The sequence below is a fragment of the Tetrao urogallus genome (assembly GCF_951394365.1).
Source record: "Tetrao urogallus genome assembly, chromosome: 12".
Taxonomy (NCBI): Eukaryota; Metazoa; Chordata; class Aves; order Galliformes; family Phasianidae; genus Tetrao; species Tetrao urogallus.
This window is the reverse complement of record NC_136825.1, coordinates 16,369,110-16,389,708: the sequence shown is the minus strand read 5'-3', so window position 1 is coordinate 16,389,708 and position 20,599 is coordinate 16,369,110. Positions and strand designations below refer to the sequence as shown.

At 37.7% G+C, this 20,599-nt stretch overlaps 1 protein-coding gene across 1 annotated transcript; it reads left to right on the top strand.

Annotated features, from left to right (window-relative positions):
- Positions 1-13,254: 13,254 nt before the first annotated feature.
- LOC306950927 (dipeptidase 2-like) lies at positions 13,255-20,599 on the top strand (the record flags this gene model as incomplete). The annotated part of the gene is made up of 10 exons (XM_079541321.1): positions 13,255-13,385; positions 14,145-14,271; positions 14,731-14,860; positions 15,190-15,331; positions 16,170-16,239; positions 16,650-16,826; positions 17,322-17,409; positions 18,065-18,140; positions 19,033-19,168; positions 20,402-20,599. The coding sequence occupies 10 exons, from the start codon at positions 13,255-13,257 to the stop codon at positions 20,597-20,599; spliced, it is 1,275 nt and encodes a 424-aa protein (XP_079397447.1).

Here is a 20,599-nt window from a genome sequence, read left to right as displayed (position 1 = left end):
TAGTAGGAGGGGTGCTCCAGCCCTCTGCCCATCTTTGTGGCCCTTCTCTGAACCCTTCCAGTTTCTCCATAACTTTGTTGTGCTGGGGGCCCCACACCTGGATGCAGTGCTCCAGATGGGGCCTTGTGAGGGCAGAGAGGAGGGGAACAATCACCTCTCTTGCCCTGCTGCCACCCTTCTTTTGATGCTACCCTGGATATAATTGGCCTTCTCTTGTTCTGCATCAAGTTTTTGATCCAAGTCCTTCTCTGTAGTTGAACTTCATGCTGCTTGTTTTTTTACTTCAGGTTTTTCACTAGCAAGAAAGGCAGGCAAAATTTACTCTGATTTGCAGTGAAGATTTTAAATTCAATGAGCAATATATACTCACACTAGGGGAAGTTGAGTAATAATAGTAGTACATCTCAGCTGATTCAGTCATCTGTAGTTGGATATTCTGTAAGGTTACAAGGGGGAGTGTTTTTATGTAAGTTCCATGTTGTGTAAGCATGTAAGCAATCATGTTGTTCCCCAGTAGGTTTGAATTACATACATTTGCATTCTTCTCTTTACATTTCAGGAGATCTATGAAACATGGAAAGTAATTTCTCAAAAATCAGTTTTACCTTAAGCTATTTGACATCTTGTAACTACCACAGTGTATGACCCAGTAACCCAAAATCTGGTTTTAACAGTTAACTCTCAGATTATCTATGTTAACTATATCCCTGTGACCTGAACTCTGGGAATGTTTTTTTCTGTAACTTCTGGAGAGTGCTAGCAGAAATATATCCAAGCGAATAGCAAACTAGGAAGATGAATTGCTCAGCTACCGTTGATTTATTGACTGAAGCCTTCAGTAATTCCTCCTTCTTGGTCAAGAATCAGTAACAGTATTTTTCAATTACTTGAGGTTATGATGATGCTCCAAATATCTATGAAAAACTTTTGCTATGCTGACGATTTAGATGAGAAATGAAATTAACGCTCCAGTAAAAAAAAAAAAAAAAAAAATCAGCGTTAGCTAGATACTTGGCAAACAAAGTACCATGGGCTCTACCCTTTAGGCAATGGAGACTTAAAAACTGCAACAGTTCATAATTCAGACAGTGACATTTTTAGGGGACACAACGGTTACAACAGTTACACAGCTGACTATAAGCAGTAGTATGGAGATAATTGGCTCTCTGTAAATTGAAGCATATGATGCCTTTAACTTTGCACTAAGCACTTCAGTAACCTTCTTTGAAACAGTTATCTGGAGTAGATACTGATGATTTCAAGTCTCCTAAGTATGCTCAAAGATGGGAATGATAAGGCAAGTCGGACTGAACACACACTCCTTTGTGTGTTGCTAAATCCTTCACATGACTTTTCCATGTCTTCCTTGCTGGAGAGATAAATGTGTGGAAGATGGAGTATTTACAATCAGCACTAAGTTACTACTGCCTCACCTAGAATTTACAAGTCAGACTACTTCATTTGAACAGTCAAAAGCAGCATGTCTGTGCTTTGCTTGCAGCCTTTCCTATGCAGCTTAATTTTTGATGAAGCAGGTAGATTTGTTTGACTAAGCTTGCTATTTGTTCATGACCAAGCAAGTGAGTAACAGACTATGATCTTGGCTTTAAAAGAAATCAGATTGGAATGAAGTTACAGAAAATCATTGTGCATACACTGTTAGCAGATATGTTAAACTAGATCAGAAGTACCAAACCTTTGAAACAGGATGTTCATTGATACTTCTTACTTTCTTGGTAGAGAATAATAAATGCGTTCTGGCTTGTTGTCTTGACCCCAGTGACATGTCTCTTCCTATGTGTTCCAGTGGTTTTGTACACAGCTCTTTCACAAACTAAGCGTGGTCGAAGTGGTGTGGGTGATATCTCTCATTCTATCCTTGCAAGGAAGAAAAGAGGTCTTGATTTGGATTCTTATGTGATTATTTGTAAACGCATCCACGATTCTGTGCAAAGTGCAATCACACACCCAGCAGGGTGTGAGGATCTGTTCTTGTGTTGTGAAAGCTAGAACGAGAAATTCACCATGGACAAGAGATGCTTCCCCTGTTAAATGCCAGATTTATTAGTGTTTAGATGAAGGAAGGTGAGAAGCTATTACAATTCCAATGTAGTTTGATTTGAAAAGTAGATTCTTCTGTGAATATCCTCAGATAGCTTCCCATGGTGATAATTTACGCTAAGGTCAGTTCATGAACCTGTTTTTCATGTGTATGTGTTTACTTGTCTTACCTGGTTAGTTGTTAGTTCAGATCACTTGCTTGATCCATCTCCTAACACTCCTCTTTCTGTAACAAGATACACTGTCAACTAGCCAGCCCTGGAGCATGACAAAGATTCTCCAGTAATTGTCCTGAGTAAGTCCTGGTCTCTTGCTGCGCAAATAACAGTCACTCCTGACCGTACCATTAAATGTTGCTTATTACAAAAAGAGAAATATAAGTGTCCATGCTGCGTTTTAATGTCATCTTAGCAAATAGGTTTCCATGGCAACTTTATCTCACTGCTGCAAGGAAGCTCTTTTTTCCAGTAGAACCAAAGAAATTTCCTAATCTACAGCCTTATTAATACTACTGACACTGTCCTCAATTAAAGAAACCTCTTCTTAAGCATCACAGTATGGTGTATAGATTAAAAAGTATCTCAGAAATAGTGAATCTCCAGAGGGTGAATTTTCTAATCTAACAAAGAGGCCCTAATACAAATGTACTTTGAGTTTTCTTAGGAATACTTTGAATGTATATATACATGTATATGTGTTTTCATTTTTACATAAGCTATGAATGCTTAAGAGCACAGTTATGCTTCATATCAGATTACTTTTGGAGCATCCTACATGTATTTCAGTGAAAGCGCAGTAGGAATCTACTATTTAACAAGTGTTTGTGGTATTCGTAGCTGTACTGGAGTATAATGACGTATAGCAATCTTTGTTAGACCTTCTGTAGTCCTATTCTAATTTAGTTTACTGCTCTCCTTTGTCCTGCAACTTCTATGCTTAGCTGAGTGACATGGTAGGTAAGTAGGTCACTCTGAAAGTATTGCCTCCTATGTCGCTGTTGTATTAAACAGTAGAAATAAAACTAAAATTAAAGAAATCTACAACCTAGATTCTTCCAATATTCTGAAGTGTGCTGACAAACTTGCAGTTAAAGATGTCTGTACAAGAGATCTGTTCTTGTAAAAGTTTTCTGGTAGAACTGCCTGATTCTCGAAAGAGATTGTTTTTTTCCTGAAAGTTCTTGGCTGGTTCTTACACACACAAAGAGGGTGAGAAGGACGATATGTTCAGCTCTAGCTTAAAATTGGGTTTGCTAAGAGCTAAATATAATTTTTCTTGTTAAAGTAACATAATCTACAATTAATACTTCATACAACTTCAATTATGTTTATGCAGAATTGTATTTGTTATAGTATATTTTGTTATGTCTTGGTAGCACACTTTATAATAACTACAACTTAGAAGAACAAGTAGCACACAATGAGCTTGAAAATGTAAGAAAAAATGTCAAATCGTTCTTAGACTGAATGCTTGAAATGTTTATCTTACTATTCTACTATATTTTGTTTATTAATTCATTTATTTTAAAAACACTGTCCTTCCTACCACCACAATCCACCTGTGGTTCTGTGACAATAGGTGTGAGAGTACTCTGTGGGAACAGTCTTAAGCACCAGCACACGCTTCAACTCAAAGTCACCCCGACTAATGTCCTTGCTGCTGATTGCATGACCTGAGCTGCTTCAGCTGATGTAACACTTCTGCTCTTCCTGAGCAGTCTGATCTTTCATTTCCCTAGAATCATCCTGAAGTAAGTAGAAGTAACATATATATTTCAGAATATAAATATTGCTTGGGCCAAGGCACAGAATGAATTTTCAGTGCTCTACCCAAAAATCTAGTTTAGTTTTCAACATATGAAGCTTCAGTCCAGATCTGTACTTCAGAATGATACCAGCAGGGTGCCAAAAACAAAATAGCTGCTTCCTGTCAGGGAAGGATAGGAAGGAGTAAGGAAGACTCAGACTTCTGTGAAGATCAACCTGGACATATTCTGCAGATTAGAGACAGCAGTGATGACTTACAGGAATCCCCGGAAAACTCAAAGCAAAATCTCAATCTCAATTTAAACAACACTTTTTATTAGGTGGTAGAAATGAAGATAAGTAAACTCTCACTCTGTTTTGGGTTTTCTTACTGATGCCACGAGGATTGGCTTTTCTCAGAATTCTGTGCTCAGATGCATGCATGGCAGTGGAGCTTGTTGCCCTGCACAGCTGTGGGTGCGTAAATGTCACAAGGAGTTGCTGCTAATTTAAATAGATATGAATGGATTTGCCCCTAATAAAAAAATTGGAGTGGGAAATAGAGCTTTCTGAATTCTGCTTTTGAGCAGGAATGTGTGTATAGAAATCAATCCAGAATAGAAAATGATTTTTCTAAGTACTTTTCTTTTTTAGAATGTGATCCAAGAAGTCTTTGGTTATAGTTTGACTAAAAGATTAGATGTCACCAACAGCTTCTGTTGTCCACAAACGTTTTGTGACCTTCATAGAAATGACATACAGTCTTGGCAACCACCTATCCGTCCTCAGTTCGAAGATCAGATTAGTTTTCCATTGGGAAGCGCCTGCCACCTTGTGGCAAGAACTTTTCCTTTTCTTCAAAACGCATAAAACTAAAAACAAATAAAACAGAAATGTGCAGCTAAAGAAACAGAGAAAGCAGATTAGTGGTTTCCTTTGCTAATTGGGTATTGACTCATAATATTAGCAGTATTTTAAAATAAAAATTTAAATGAGTTTGTCACAACGTTTGTTTCCCTTCAGCTGCTTGTTTCATCTTTCTAATACACTGCAAAAACTAACTCTGAATTACAATATTTACTTAGGAGAACCTCCAACAATTTTGGTTTTCGTACAAAACGTTGCTGAAAGTCATTGAGTGTCAAAGAAGTACACATCTGTGTCCATCCTGTAAAGTAACTGACCTCATTGCTCTATTTACTTTCAGCTATGGGAAACATTGAGCTTTCCTATAACTACAAAACTCTGTGTGCTTCATGAAGCCTTTTCTCTGTTCCAAACACAAGAAAATAAAATAAGCCTCTCTGGTTTAAAAAACAAACAAACAAAACACACACAAAACAAAAACCACAACATTCATCTTTGTACTCTTCCTTTTTCTTTTGCACTTGGCAATAACTTCAGACACTGTGGCTCTTTAAGTTCATAAACAGATGGCATAATTTAACTGTTTTCGTTGATGGCGGTTGAACTGGGGTCATGAAACTGTAGCAGCTTCAGCCATCCCCAAAACCGAGACAGAGGCACATAGGGGAAAAAAGTAAAAACAACTTTACTGATGTGGCTCATAACCCGTTTGGTTCTCAAGTTTAGATGACTTTTTTTCTTGTGAGGTTTTAACTGAGAAATATATTGCAACTATGCTGATTTCAACAGATTAGAACAAATAGTGAACTTCCCAAGTCTGAGTACAAACTCATTCCATTTTAGGACCTGAAAGTAATACTGGGATCAGTAGAAGAAACAACTGGAATTTCATTTGCAATAGTTAAAATTGCCAATATTGCCATTTTTATGCAAACAGAAATCTTGATACGTAGGATTTCCTGTTCCCAACATGTTTTAGCATTTTGTGTTTAAAATATTGATGTCTGTGCTCAAGAGCTGTCAAAGTGATGTTCTAGGAGATTGCAATCTTTTCTTGGAAGACACTGTGTTCAAATACTTGGTAAGCTGCATTTGTAATATTAAGTTAGTGTGGCTCATCCTTAAGCCATTGTGCAATGGTGAAGTTCAAAAGCTGATTCATACACAGATTCCGTGCAATATGCTTAGATTGCTAGCATGCAAGACAGATGTTGCTGTGAGTTTGTAGAGTACAAGGATTCTAGAGAAACCCAAGTTCACTTTAAATTGGCTGCTGCCATACACATCTGCATATGCAAAAAACAAAAACAAACAAACAAAAAAACAACCAACTCAAAAGCCTTGCTTTCTGAGCAGCAGTAATCCGTAGTTTAATCTGTGTGGGTAGTGAAAATGCTAGCATTTTGAGCTCTGCTCTGTATGAAACAAGCCTTTCTATTGTGAAAAAAAGCTCCAACACATTGTGTTCTCCCTTTGTGTCTCGACAGCAGCTGTTATGAGTGTAAGTGCTGCTGTTAGTTTATAGCTTCTCAGCTTGCTCCAAAATGTATCTGAGATGGATAAAACGTGATATAAACATAGGGATAGCTATTATCAGAAGCAGCTGTGTAACTACATTCTGGACAATAAAAAATAGCTTTCTGGCTATCTATTAAGAGAACAGTCCTGCCAGATGGACTCTGCAGGAAAGACATAGATCCCAAATGCTATGTTATAAGAACTATCAAAAACAAACAGCCATTAAGGCTCATCTAGTGCCACTGAAATAAAATGATAGAAAAAATGACTGTGAGCCAAATAAGTTGCTTCGTAGCAGCTTTAAAAATCTATTTATGCTTTGAATCTACAGAGTTAAGCCATTAAAAGTTATAACAGGATCTTAGTGGCTCAGGAAAAGTTGTTCTTGAACAAGGGGTTGTTGTTAAGCATAATTTTCTTGGAGGCATGTGGAAATAGTTTTAGATATAAATCATTTCAGAGATTAAACTTGGCTTTGCTAGGAGAGGAAATTGAGAAGATAGGAGGAAAAAATTGTGGGCAATTATAGTTATGTGATACTAATTAATTTTTGTAGGAAGGGAATGAGAACTAAAAAAGAAACATGAGGTAGAACTAGAACACAAGTAGGAAAGTGAATGTGAGCCTGTTGTTTTAATCTGTTATTTGCAACTCTAAATTATATTTGGGAGAGGGTTTCCTGTCACATGTATACAAATGGATCTGGCCTAGATAAGGCAGCAGTTACTTCATAGAGAAAATGTTTGTTTCACTTAGTGTGCTTTGGTCCACTCAAGTTGATGGCGAAAATTTTTAAGTGAAGTCTATCAAATTAAAATTCTTAGTAATGTAGTTGTTTTTGTTTCTGTTTAAATTTCCACGTACTGGGGATGAGTGGACTGATGAAATACATATGCTCCAGTCAGAATGTGCCTTTTGCAACAGCCTGGTGAATGTTTTGGGACTTGGTTATTTCTTTGCAGTGCAATCATAACCAGAATTATGGTGATGCTTTGCTTTTTCTGTAGAAAGCGTAAAGTAGAATAAAAATGATTATTGGCAAACTACATTTCTTGTGAACCTCTAGGATCATGCTGTTGCATGTACTTCTTTTGTATTTCCAAACTGACAGCTCCAAGACAGGGAATATAAAAGTTTGGAGAGGGAAATATTTTTTTAAAAGGTCATCTGTAACGTGTGAGTATTTTAACTTCTATACAATGGCACTGTGAGTCCTGATTAAAACCTGGTAGGTACAGCATCAAGGTCTAGAATATAGTAAATGTGGCAAAATTAGGTCATCAGTGAAGTGCATACTGTGCCTGTTTTTCCTACAAATTCAATTTCGAGAGTCTTCTCTAAGCGGATCAGCAAGAGGAAGAGATGCAACCATCACAGTTTGCATAAGAGGAGATTCCAGTGGATTTAAGGAAAAAATATGACAATTGAGCACTGAAACAGGAGCCTGGGAAGGTTGTATGATCTTCCTCAAAGGCAGAATAAATGTCTGAGCAACCTGATCTAACATTGAAATTAGCTTAGCTGCGGTCAGGAGGCTGGACTAGATGATGTCCCTTCAAAAATCCCTTCCAAAATAAATCGGTCTGTGATAGAAGGCACCTTTGTCTAAAACAGAGTGATGTTAAATGCATCGTTTTTTAATGGACACATGATGTACTGTACAAGAGGTCTGCCACAAGAGGGAGGACGCACGGTGCGGCCCGATGCTTGTGTGAGTGGGCGGTAGCTGAGCTGGAAACTTTCTCACAGACCTCATTCCTGTGCAGGGCAATCCCCAGACGCCTGTTGTGTGCGAAGCCTGTAATGTGTGAGCTAAAGAAATAGAGGACAATACTTGCTTGCTGTCCTGATGCCAGGAGGATCTGGTGCCAGGCTTTAACAGTTGCATTCGGCACAGAGGAACGTGGATTACGACTCTGCTACATTTTCCTAAGAAGGTAACCTGCTCCAAGGAGCCTTTAGATAAACAAGAAAAAACTATAAATCTCGTGTCAACATCCACTTCTCAACTCTGCTCAGTCAGCATGGAAAAAAACTGTACGGCTTTCTTTTTTTATATTAACTGCTGTTCAAGTACGGGTGCTTTGTATATCATGTTCTTAATTTAGCCTGGTGCTTACAATACTCCTTCAGTTTTCAAGAAGTGGTTTCTGAATAAAGATACAAGTGACTGTCCTCTTTACCTAAATAGTATTAAAGATAAATTAGTGTTACTGTCAAAATATAAAGAATATTTTACACAGGCTCTATCAGCATGAAACAGAAAATACTGTTACTGTGTGTTCCTGAGGTATAATGTCTTGAGACTGATGTTAAGTAGGAAATTCTCATAGCATTTTTGAACAAATACATAGAATGGGGACTTGGTAATGTATAAGTGATTACTGTTAGTAGCTGAACAGCTTGAGGAACGTGCAGGTATGTTTCATGCTTAAAAGTATTCCTGAAAATCGCTATGGACATAATACTGGTGGAAAAAGAGTGAGTGTTTGGATCCAAATCTATAGTGTGTAACAGATTTATGTAGCATCAGAACAATGTTACTGAATGAAGAAGGCTTGGTACTTTCTCATTAGGAATTTTGAACAAATGAATGTCCTTTTTCAATCATTTTCTTAGGATCTGGTAGAGTTCTAGAGAAAGAGGCTGCAGATATGAGTTGTGTTCTAAAATGAAGAATCTGAAATTGAAGATTGTCTTCAATAGCTGATTTGCCTTTGTGATAAGTTCTGATGCTTGAGTAATTTTTTTCTCCTTTCTTTAACATCTTACATACTTTAATGTTAAGAACAAAACTAACATTTTATAAATTAGAAAGATTTTTTTGTTGTAGTAACAAGTCTACATGTGTGCTTTAACATATTGCTTTTTCCAGTTCTATAGAAATGCTGTTTTGTTTAAGCTTTGGGGTTTTTACAATGTCCATATATTTCTGATATATGTTTATAGAAGAAAAACAACTTCTCAAGGGCTGCACTCCCATTTGAGAAGGACTACAAGAATGATAACATTTCCAGTAACTGCTGTTCTCCGTAATCTTTCTCTTGCGTGTCACAATCAGAAGAAAACGGAACTGTGTTCTCTTTCAGATTTGAAAAAATGTGGGCAAGTACGAAAAGATAAAACATTTGTGGTGTGTTTGAAAACATTCTTTTTAAAATTGTCCATTATTTGAGAGTTCATATTTGGGTATGGGGATAAACTTCACTGTGGCACAAGTACTTCAGCAGACGTCTTTGTGTTGCTGAAGGAAAGTTCATTACTTCCTATGAGAGCAGTATACTCATTAGGGTAAAACTCAGTTGTTAATGCTCATTAATGGTCATCTTCATGGCTTTTGTATGTGTATCTTTCTGCTTTGTAGCATTATTTTTGAATGGTGGAGAAAAACATCTGAAAAATATGGGAAATATTTCAAAAGTTGGCAGAACCTTACTAAAAAAAACCCAATTGTTGGGAAAAGTCAGGAGGGGACATGGTTTGTGCCAGCATGGAGAGGATCACAGGAGAAGTGAAACTTTTTAAACCACAATAGGAGCATGTGACAGGGGGCCCAAATGGGGTGACTGGGAAGAAGGGAATCCCTTTCAAATGCAGTCTTCCGTCTGTATCTTTGGAACCTATTGCAATCCATACCGCTGGGAGTACAGTTGCATAGGGGAACCCTGAAGAGTTGTTTGCTCAAGTACATGTTGTTCTGAGGGTTCTGGTTTGCAGTCTAGGAAAGAAGCATTGCTGTGTCTGTGCAAGAGGAGGCCAGCCTACTCCCCCTGGGGATCTCCCTCCCAACACTGAGGTCAGAACTCTTAACCTGGAGGAAGTTCTGCCTGATGGAATGTGCTCTGACACAGTGTTGTGGAAGTAGTTGGCAGGCTGTTCTGGTTTGTTCTGCGTTTACACCATAATGCTTATCAGTCCTGACGTCAGAAGAATTTCAGTTATTTAGAACTGCTGAGAAAATAGTTCTCATCTGTAGTCTTTAGATAATAAGATGCATTTGTAGAGCTCCAATCTATTTAAAAATTACTGGATTCAGTAATCTGAATGTGTCAAAGTCTTAGAAACTATGGACAGGGGAAAAAAAAAGCAATAGTAAAGTGTGGAAACCTAACAGGAAATAAATTCAGTAGTTGTCCTTTTCTGAGAGAAGTTCTGAGGGAATTGTTTTAAAGGGAAAGCAATCAATCTCCTATACTTCAGTAGCAAATACCCTACTATTACCTACTTGAGCTCTCAGCTTATCTGGACTGTGTGAGGATGAACTTTCTTCAGGCAATATTACTAGCTCAAATTGTGAGCTCTAGTTTATTGCACATTTGAGCATTATAATTCAGCAAACACAAGTATTAATATCAAGGCTGTCAGGAATTTACTGACTGTGCCTATTCCATCTCTTCAGAAACTCACTTCTTCTGGGCTTTGTACTGGTGGCTTTTCTAAGTCTGATACTCCAAATTGTTGTGGCTACACTGCGTACAGAAGAATGATGGGGTTGGAAAGCAATTGTACTGAGATCACTGATGAAGATGTTGAACAAGACCAGTATTCAGTTTGTCTGAGTGAAAGTAAAAACTGAAGTCTGCTTGTTCAGAACTGACACATCACAGTGGTTACCAATGGCATTTCAAATATTTTTCTGCTAAAAACAGTATTAAAAAAAAAAAAAAAGGGGGGGGGGAAAAACAACAACAACATGAGAAAATGACTTTTCCAGTAACTTTTGCTGTGTACAAGCATAAAGATGTGGCAGTGAACAAAAGCAGTATGCGGAAGAGCAATTTACTTGGTTGCTTTGCAGACCTTCTGCATATTGTTGTGTTTATTCACCTGTCCTATGTCTTCTTTCCTACACCACTTCAGGATTGATTCTAAACTTCTCCATACGCAGGGTTAGATACTTCTCTTCAAAAGTACTTTCTGACAGATGAGTGCACAACTTAGCACACTCCCAAATCTTGTGAAAGGAACAGAAAAGGCCTAAGCAGCTTCTTAAAAAAACAATTTACATCAAAGTAGAAGGATTTTTTCAGAATAGCAGTCTATTTATTTCTAAATCTAAGTTGTGAAGTTGTTTCTTCATGCTTTGTGCTCACTTCCGTGTCAAATACCATTTATGAGTCTACCCCACTGCAGCCATCTGTCACACAGCAAGATGAAATAGAATATTGATGCGAAAGCTCAACCTCCACTGCTGTACCACCAACATCTGCCTCTGCTGTCGTGGTCTAACTTAATAAAATAGGAGGCGTTACTTTTGAAGGAGTTCTTGTATACTGCACTGTTCTCCTGTCACCTGCAATAAACAGAATGTATGAGAGTGATGTGGGAGTGCATGTGGAAGTTCCATGGCATCTGATGTGGAAGTGCATATGAAGCAAAGGTGTGGAATTGAATTCTTCTGTGCAGAAAAAATGGCACCACTGGTGTTCATTGATGGTTGCAGAATGCTTATGGAGACCAACCAGTGGATGTGAGCGCAGAGAGGCAGTGGGTGGTGTGTGGCAGCAGTGACATTGGGTCACTTCCCATTAGTGCAGATATTTACGAGTGTGGCATGCAGGCTTTTGTTCATCACTGTTGAATATGTGGAGCTGATGGTGGTCACTATGTTTAAAAACAGCATTTTGTAGATAAGAATTTGCTCTTCAGACAGGGTTACTGTGCTCTTTGTTGTATTTGGAAATAATGAGGAGACATTACTTTTGGAGCAAGCCATGTGTAGGTAGTCTGGAAAGACAAGAATCTTAAGAATATGATTTTCACTGTGCTGCTTTTCACTGCCTTGCATCTTTTTTGCCTTTTAATTTTATCATCTTTTAGATATTTGGTGTTTGTTTTTATCTCTGGAAACAATTCATGAAAACAATTTCTGTTAGTAATAAGAACAAAAAAAATTGTACTACTGGAAAATGGTTTATAAACACCAACTGTGTTAACTCATAGTGAGCAACAAATGAAAAGCTAGCATTATTTTTTCTTTTTGTTGTTGCCTTTTGGAAAAACTTCAGCTCTGTCTGCACAACATTAGAATCCCAGCAGAAATTTGGTTTGAAAGAATTCATTAGGTGCCTCTGGATTAGGATTTCACTGCAGTGCACAAAGGAGGTGATTGCTTCTCAAACAGCTTTATAGGTAATTTTGCCAGTAACTCTGAATATAGGAAGCTTCTCCATGCAAATGTCCTTTTGCCTCCTAGCAGATCTTACATTTACTTTTCTCTAGACAACAGGTGTTTCTAGCCTGTTTGTGAAATCATCTTTTTTGCAGCACGTAAAAAGCTGTTGTATAAGTGCTTTACTACTGTATTAAAACAAAAACAAACAAACAAAAAACACCAACTAAAAGGAAAAAAAAAAAGCCAACAAAAAAACTAACCAACAAATGATACCTTGATTGCTCTTGAAGTTATCGTACTCATTTTCTCATTTTCCTCGTTGAAATAAAGTGACCCTCTGAAATTTGGCACAAAGCGTACTTTAGCGAAAGTGCAGGGTTTCAATAGCTTTCCTTTGCAGAAGCTCTGGTGAGCTGTGTGTTTCAACAAAAAAGGAATTTGCTGATAAGGGAGAAGCTGTTTTTTTGGAATTTCTCAAAAAATGTATCCATGTCATTTCAGTGTCAGGTTTCCTCAGTAGTGGGAACAAACCAGTTGAAGTTGTTCTAACAGAAAAACTATCTCGTTATGGTATTTTGGGAGCTGCTTTGGGGAAATGGGGGTCTAGAGTCTGTCAGGCTCACTATCAGTTCCAAATGGAAAGATGATTCCTGTCAGCTGGTGACAGCAGCAATGTTTATGGAGTGGTTATAGGTGCAAAAGCATAATAGCCACAGATTTTAAAATTTTATGGAGAATGCAGCTATCTTACTGTTCCAGTTCCCACCTTCCATTCTTTTCATTGTTGTTTCTTTCTTTCTTCTTACAGAACCAACTGCTGCCTTTACCAGGAAGAGGGCTTTTTGGCTCTGCTTGTGCTGTTAAACCTGTGTCTGCAGACTGGAAATTTTCCTGTTTAATTGTGGTCAGCGAATACTGTGGTATCTCTTTGCTTTAACAAACTTGCAAATGAAGCAAAATCCAACACAGTTGTTGCTGTGGCTGTTGATATTCCTCTTTGATACGGTGCCATTCATCTGTGAGAAATCAATGAAAGACAGAGCTATCAAACTGATGCAAGATACACGTTTAATTGATGGGTATGTAAGCATCTTCAACTAAACTCTCAATGAATCTTCATAAGTGAGGAGGAGGTGCTAAAATGTGTTAGGGTAAGTTGGGATGCAGACTATTCCTGGCATGTAGTAGTTAGTTACTGCTGAGATTTATCAGCTGGACAGAATTCCAATTCAAAGGGTAATTAATGCAAGAACGTCTTACTCTAAATGCATTTGTGATTTTCTGGTGAGATTTCAATGCTGAATTACTGTTTCCCTTCACACAGTGCCCTTGTCTCCTTCCCATAATTTAGTGGCATCTTTGGTAGTGATGACTTCTTTACAGAGTTAGAAGGCAGGTACTGTGGTTTGAAAGAGTATCCTTACAACTAGAAGGAATTATATCTCTGATGTGTTTTAATCTGAGAACAGAAGCACTGGTTATAATGAACATTTGCTTCTAAGGAGCATGGTGGATTATATTAGCATGAATGGGCATGAATGCATGAATTAGCATGAAGAATGAAGATATTATTCTTCCATTCCTTCAGAAATAGAGGGAAAAAAATAAATACAGATGCATAACAGCAGTAAAAGTGAGAAGCATAAAGCTTTCTTGCTGTCCTGATTAGAAGGAGCTTTAAGAATTAAAGATGCTTTGCAAAGGAAGGATACTTTTAGTATCTGTTAAACCAGGATTATTGGCAGTTATTGGTCTGTAAAACTAAGAAGAATAGAAGAAATTACATTTGGATTAGAAGAGGAACAACTTATTTCTACCCTACTTGTTTTCTATTCTAGCCACAATGACTTTGTGCTACGGCTGAGAATGCTTTACCAAAATAGAATCAGTAAAGTCAACTTAAGAGAAATCAACAAGACACACACGAACCTTCTGAAACTTAAGGCTGGTTATGTGGGAGCTCAGGTACGTACTGTCATGGCAGTGAGCCTGTATGAGGACACGTTTTTACACTTGTCTCATTCCCTTCCCAATCACAGAGGTGTTACTGGCTCTGGTTCTGGCTCTTTCTGTTCTGAGAGACAAAATGATACTGAAAAGCAACAGGCACTTTTCTGTGTCATTTGTATTGCAAATGTTTGTGTTTATAATCCAGCTACCCTTAATCAAAACAGCAGCAATTGCTTTCTGGTAAATGAATTATATTAAAAAAGTTACATCTGCTTTTCTGCATGTATTGTGGAGTTGTTTAGTAAGTTGGGAGAGCTGAATTGCACAACATTTTGTTCAGAGGGGAAAAATTATAGTAGCTTGTAAACTGTAAGAAATCACTTTGACCTGTACTTGTGAACTCCATTATTAGCAATCTGTAGCTTCCCAGTTGGAACACAGATCATCTAGTTTACTTGTCAATGTCTCTTTCAGTTTTGGTCAGTGTATGTTCTTTGCAGCGCTCAGAACAAGGATGCTGTGCGTCTGACCTTAGAGCAAATTGATGTTGTCAAGAGGATGTGTAACAGCTACGAAGAGCTTGAACTCGTAACAACTTCCCAAGGTGATACTCTCTCTTGCAGCTGTTTTTTTTTTTTTTTTGTTTGTTTTTTTTAATTAGATTTCCAAAAGCATGTGCAGAAGAGAAGAAACTGTAAGCGGGCAAGTTAGCTATCCTAGTTTAAAGAGTAACTTCCATTTTTCTATTCAACTACAATATCTGATTGTGCAAAGCCCTGGCTTGCTGCAGCTGTAAGATAATTTTCCATATAAGTATACACTGAAATAAAGCTCCTGTCTTACGAAAACATCCGTATTATTTTTGCAACTCTGAATAACCATTTTTTCTCAATAGTGTATGAAATTGCTTTGGAATTACTTTGATGTTTCCAGGTATCTCTGACAGTAGGAAGATTGCATGTTTGATTGGAATAGAAGGCGGTCACTCCATTGACAGCAGTTTGGCAGCACTGAGGATGTATTATGACCTAGGTGTTCGTTACATGACTTTAACACATTCCTGCAATACTCCTTGGTAACTAATGTGCATGTGTTTGTGTAACCATATCATGCAATGTGGTGGCAGTTCCAGGAGGGGGAAAATGTGGATTCAAATAAAGTCTGCCTGTGTCATACTCAGTCCAAACAAAGTCAAGGATGGCAGGGTTGGGAGGTCGATCACCTGCCCTGTAGCAAGTGGGTGTCTGAAGGATCTGTTGTGCGGTGCTTCCTGCACTGACAATTTAGAAACTTTTAAACTTTGTTAGCAATAGAAAAACGGGAAAGTTGCCTTCTGCTTTGTTTTATTAGAGAGGGTTGCATAGGTCAAAACAGACAAAAACAACAAAATAAGATGATGAATATAATGTGGCTTAAAGTTAGTAAATGCTTTCTAAGAACTTGGCAGTAAGAAACCTTTAAAGCCATTGTCTCAAAATCATGGGTCCCATATGCGGCTATGGAGATGGTTACTCAGGTCCTCTCTCAGAGTATGAATACCTACTCTTTGTTGAATTGACAAACTTCCTTTAAACTAAGGCAAAAGAGAGCTGTGTGCAGAAGTCTGAAACATACTGGCTTTATGGCTGACGGGTAGCTGACAATTCACCTTTGCTTTCTGATGAAGTTTTGTTTAATCAGAAAAATTCGGGCTTGTCATTGTCATTGTGAAGCTTGTCATTTTTACACAAACATGCAACAGACCTGAACAGTAAATATATGGAACACTATGTGAACAAGATACTTATTGTGCAGCTCATTATCCTGCAGTTTGGCTGTGTGATATGGCTTTATTGTGTATAACATATGATGTTTCAGTAGCTGATATTGTAGTCTGCAGAATATGACTCTCCTCTCTCACTCCTCTTTTTAAGGTCTGAATCTTCATCTAAAGGAATACACAACTTTTATCCTAATGTTATTGGTTTGACTGCATTCGGCCAAGTAAGGATCTCTTTTTGATTGATAATCTAATCAATCTCTCATGCAACTAACAACTTCTGACCTTTTCAAGAACAACTTATCATTAAAAACTATTTCTGTAAGTGCTTGCTAATTAGGAGTGATTAGGATTCAGTAAGTATGAATTTGTGATGTTTATGTATTAGATTTCATTCTAACAACTGTTTCAACACAGTTCTGATGTGTGAAATAAAGTGGAAGTAGTGAGATGCGAATAACGATTCAAAAAATTTATTTTGGATTGATTAAGCTTTGAGCATGTGGTAGTATTCTAGTTAATTATGAGTGAATAAATCTGACAGCTGCAGAATTTATCTGGTTACATACATCATCTAAATAATTTCCTTTAAGGAAACACAATACTGACACTGTTGTCTGTAAATCTGTTCTAGGAAGTGGTAAAGGAAATGAATCGTCTGGGTATGCTGATAGATTTATCTCATACTTCATATTCCACAGCAAAAACTGCATTACGTATCTCAAAAGCACCAGTAATTTTCAGCCATTCTTCTGCATTTTCTGTTTGTAATCACTCCAGAAATGTTCCTGATGATATCCTCCTGAACCTGGTGAGTGCTTTAAAAACAAACAAACAAACAAACAAACAACAAACCAAAACCAACAAAATGAGGGGGAGGTGCCAGTGTTTGACTAGTCTGAGGCAAATTTATACATGCAAATCACAGTGTTTACATTTCACCCCCTCATCTATGAACTGGATTTAAGCAGATCCCAGAGCAGCAAGTTACACGTTCACTTCTGAAGTATCTTCTTTGGGTTGTGTTTTATCTTTCTTTACAAGAATAAAGTGGTCACAAATTCTTTGAAATTCTGATAGTTTGTTTGATGTAGTCACCGGACTCTGGTGATTCAGGCCATATGAGGATGTAATGAATCCAGGGTGAAGGGCAGAAAGGCAAAGCCTTGTGTTGCCATCTGACCTTTGATGTATATTGTTGTTATGCTCACTGGTGGATGGATAGAAAAGGTTCTGCACAAGATGCCTATGACATTTGCAGGACACACATACGGACACTCATCACCAGTCTCTTCCTTTCTTTCAGAAAAAGAACAAGGGGATTATTATGGTGACATTCAATGCAGATGTACTGGCCTGTGGCAGAAAAGTTGTTAATGTTTCTACCCTAGCAGGTTTGAAGTGAATACATTTTGATTTCTGTGGGTGGCTTCCAAGAATTTCTTGCCATCTGGGTCATTTTTCAGACTGTGTAAATGGTACTGTTTGCTTATTTCCTTCCCCACACTATCCCAGCTCTGAGTCTTTTTGGAGCTGATGTTCATTTAAACTATAGCAAGAGCTACAGGGTGCATAGCTTGAGGGACTGATACTCCTACATAAAGCCAAGAACCATTAATCCCAAAGTAATTGTTACTTGCTGGAAAATACCTTAAACCTTTCCACTTGAGAGTCCAAAACACTGGTATGTAATGGGTAATGAAAAATCTGTTGGTATATTTGGGCTTTCTGTTGGGAATAAATGTGCTGAGATGACTGTGTCTTTTTCTTCGTTTATATCTCACTGCTTTAGATGTTATATTGAAGACTGCTATCTGATGCACTTTGTAACATAGAATACCCAGATGAGCACGAGTAAATATTCTGAATGCATCGACTGTGCTATTAAAATTTAACCAGTATTATCAGGGTGTCTTTTGAGTTATTTTTAAAAATAATTTGACTATGAATACATGTTTATGAACAGTAGTCTGGTGCCAGTATGTCTGAACTGAATTATTTCTTCCTGGGATATGCTTACAAGTTGTTTTCTTTGTTATTTTCTTTCAGATCATTTTGATCACATAAAGAAAATTGCAGGTTCAGAATCAATAGGAATTGGTGGTGACTATGATGGAGTGGAACGGTTGGTAAAATCATAAACACATTGATATTTGCTCTTTAAATTTTGATTCCTTTTGGGGAAAAAAAGAAGATAGACTAAAAGAGTTTTAGTACATTGTCCTGTGATGAATGCTAAAACAAGCTTTATGAAGAAAGGACACAAATATTACATGCAAGAATGAGTGCCTTAAGTGAGGACACCAGCCCTAATGTATAGTCAGCTTTGCAAACGTGTGCTGTAGGCAGCAGTTTGTGCATGCAGAAACGATGATGGAGGGTGCCTTCTTCCAGACCAGTGATGAATTACAGAAAATATGCTTCACCCTTCAGAAGGTAAATGAGTTACCCCAGGACTGATTGTTGTGGTCCTTTTCAACCCAGACCATTTTATGATTCTGTGACTGCTGCAAAACTCTTCTCTCTGCTGTTACTTTCTAGAGGGAAAAGCCTAAAATGCCTTGGGGCTGTGTAACCACCCCTGCCTTCTGGGCTCAATCAGCTATCCTTGGCATATGCTCGAGGAAAGCAGAACATAGTGAACTGTCTAAAACATAATCTTTTCTGTTCACTCCTGGGCAACTGTATCTGGTGATACAGATGTTTCCTCCTACTCTCAAGGCCACATATAGGAGGTTCAATGCTGTTGTCCTGCCTGCACGTAAGTGCGTGTTCCTTCCAGAATGCATAGTTTAGTTCTACTGAGATCCTCTCTGTGAAAAAGAGTCTTCAATGTTGTCTCAGTCCTGCTTTGTGTTACATCAGTTGGATTCTTCATTTTTATAACATCTCAGAGGAAGAAGTGGGTATAAAAAAAGCTCATTCTAAAAGTGAATATGTGCAAAAGACTACTTAAATATTTTGGTACATTTTTAAGCGATCTGTGTTGAATGTTCTTGTGTGGCTCTTGCCAACAGTTTCCCTGAGGGACTGGAAGATGTTTCGAAATACCCTTCTTTGATTGAGGAACTTCTTAGAAGAGGGTGGAATGAAACTGAACTAAAAGGGGTCTTAAAGGAAAACTTCCTCCGTGTCTTCAGGGAAGTGGAAAATGTAAGACTAAAAACTAAACCGAATACTGATTCTTACTAAAGGGAAGAGAGATACTGCTGATGTATTGGTTTTTTTATATATACAATGAGAGAGTCATGAGGGAGAGTAAGTACTTAAAGTAGTAATTCCAAACGCCAGGAAAGAAACTGAGATGTAAGAGAATATTAGCAGAATAAAGGAAAGTGAGAGAGAGAGTGGATGGAACTCCGTGGGGCCTTTTCTCTCTGGGGTAGTCTGGACAAGTAAACATAATTGACCTCTAAACTTATTGCAATATTAGTGCAATAGTGCACTATTACACAAAATTAGTGCAATATTGCAATTAATATTAATTAATCTTAACTGTGTTTGTTGATGCAGTAAGGAATGCTGACTCCTGAAAATCAATTAAGTTCTTGTCCTAGGATCAGTCTCCTTTCCAAATGGCTCTTGTCATGACTAGGTCGCTAACAGACAGTAAGTGTAACAGCTAGATCACAGCAAACTTGAAGTATAAATGTCAGAAAGGAGTCAAGAAGAATGAGGGAGAAGTGGCAAGAAAAGAGACGGTATGAAAAAAGTAAGAATACCCTAAGTGATAACTTTTGAAAAGGCCTAGGTTGCAAATTGCAAGCTGCCTGCCTGTTCTTGTTTTTCTTTACAGAATTTAATAAGCAGGTATTACACACAAGACCTTATAGACAATGTATTTTTTTTTCCCATTTACCTTTTTGAGGTATGTTATGTGTAAAGAAATTAAGGAGTTCTGTACTATTCCAACTACTCTGCCAGAATATCTGCCTGTTGCTGAGTTGTATATGTGGCAACCTGATGTGAAAAGGCAGGCATTCATCATACTTAATCAGCCTATGCTATTTTTTTCTAATCATCTTCCTTCTGAATTAGACATCTTTGAAATTCTGTCCTGTGGATATGAGCTGACTTATGGAAGAATGCTTATGAGTTTGTTTACTTACGGTCTTTTAATTAGTGCATTTGCATGTAGTGGAAGCTGAGGCAAAGAAAAGCCAGTACTGTGACTATTGCTATAATTCATTTGCAACTATTACTGTGAAATGTTTCATTGGAATGCAAATATGAGGATAACGATGTTGTTTTACTCGAGTTCAAATATGCTTTTGCAATGCAGTTTGAGTTGCTTCCCTTGAAATAGCATTGAATTTGCCAGCTACATTAAGATTTTTGCCATCGTATCAATCTGGCTTTCAAGGGCAATCTTTTGAATTTTTCTAGGTGCGGAACAATAATGGAGAATGGATGGATGTGGATGAGAGTGAAATTCCTCATGAAGAAGTACAAAATTCCTGTCGCCTAGACCTACATAATATTCAGATTCAACCTGACAGGTCTTTTGGATTTCCTTCTATGGCACGGTCATTTAGTCTATCACTTGTATTTGTACCATATTTAATGCTATATTATTATTTATAA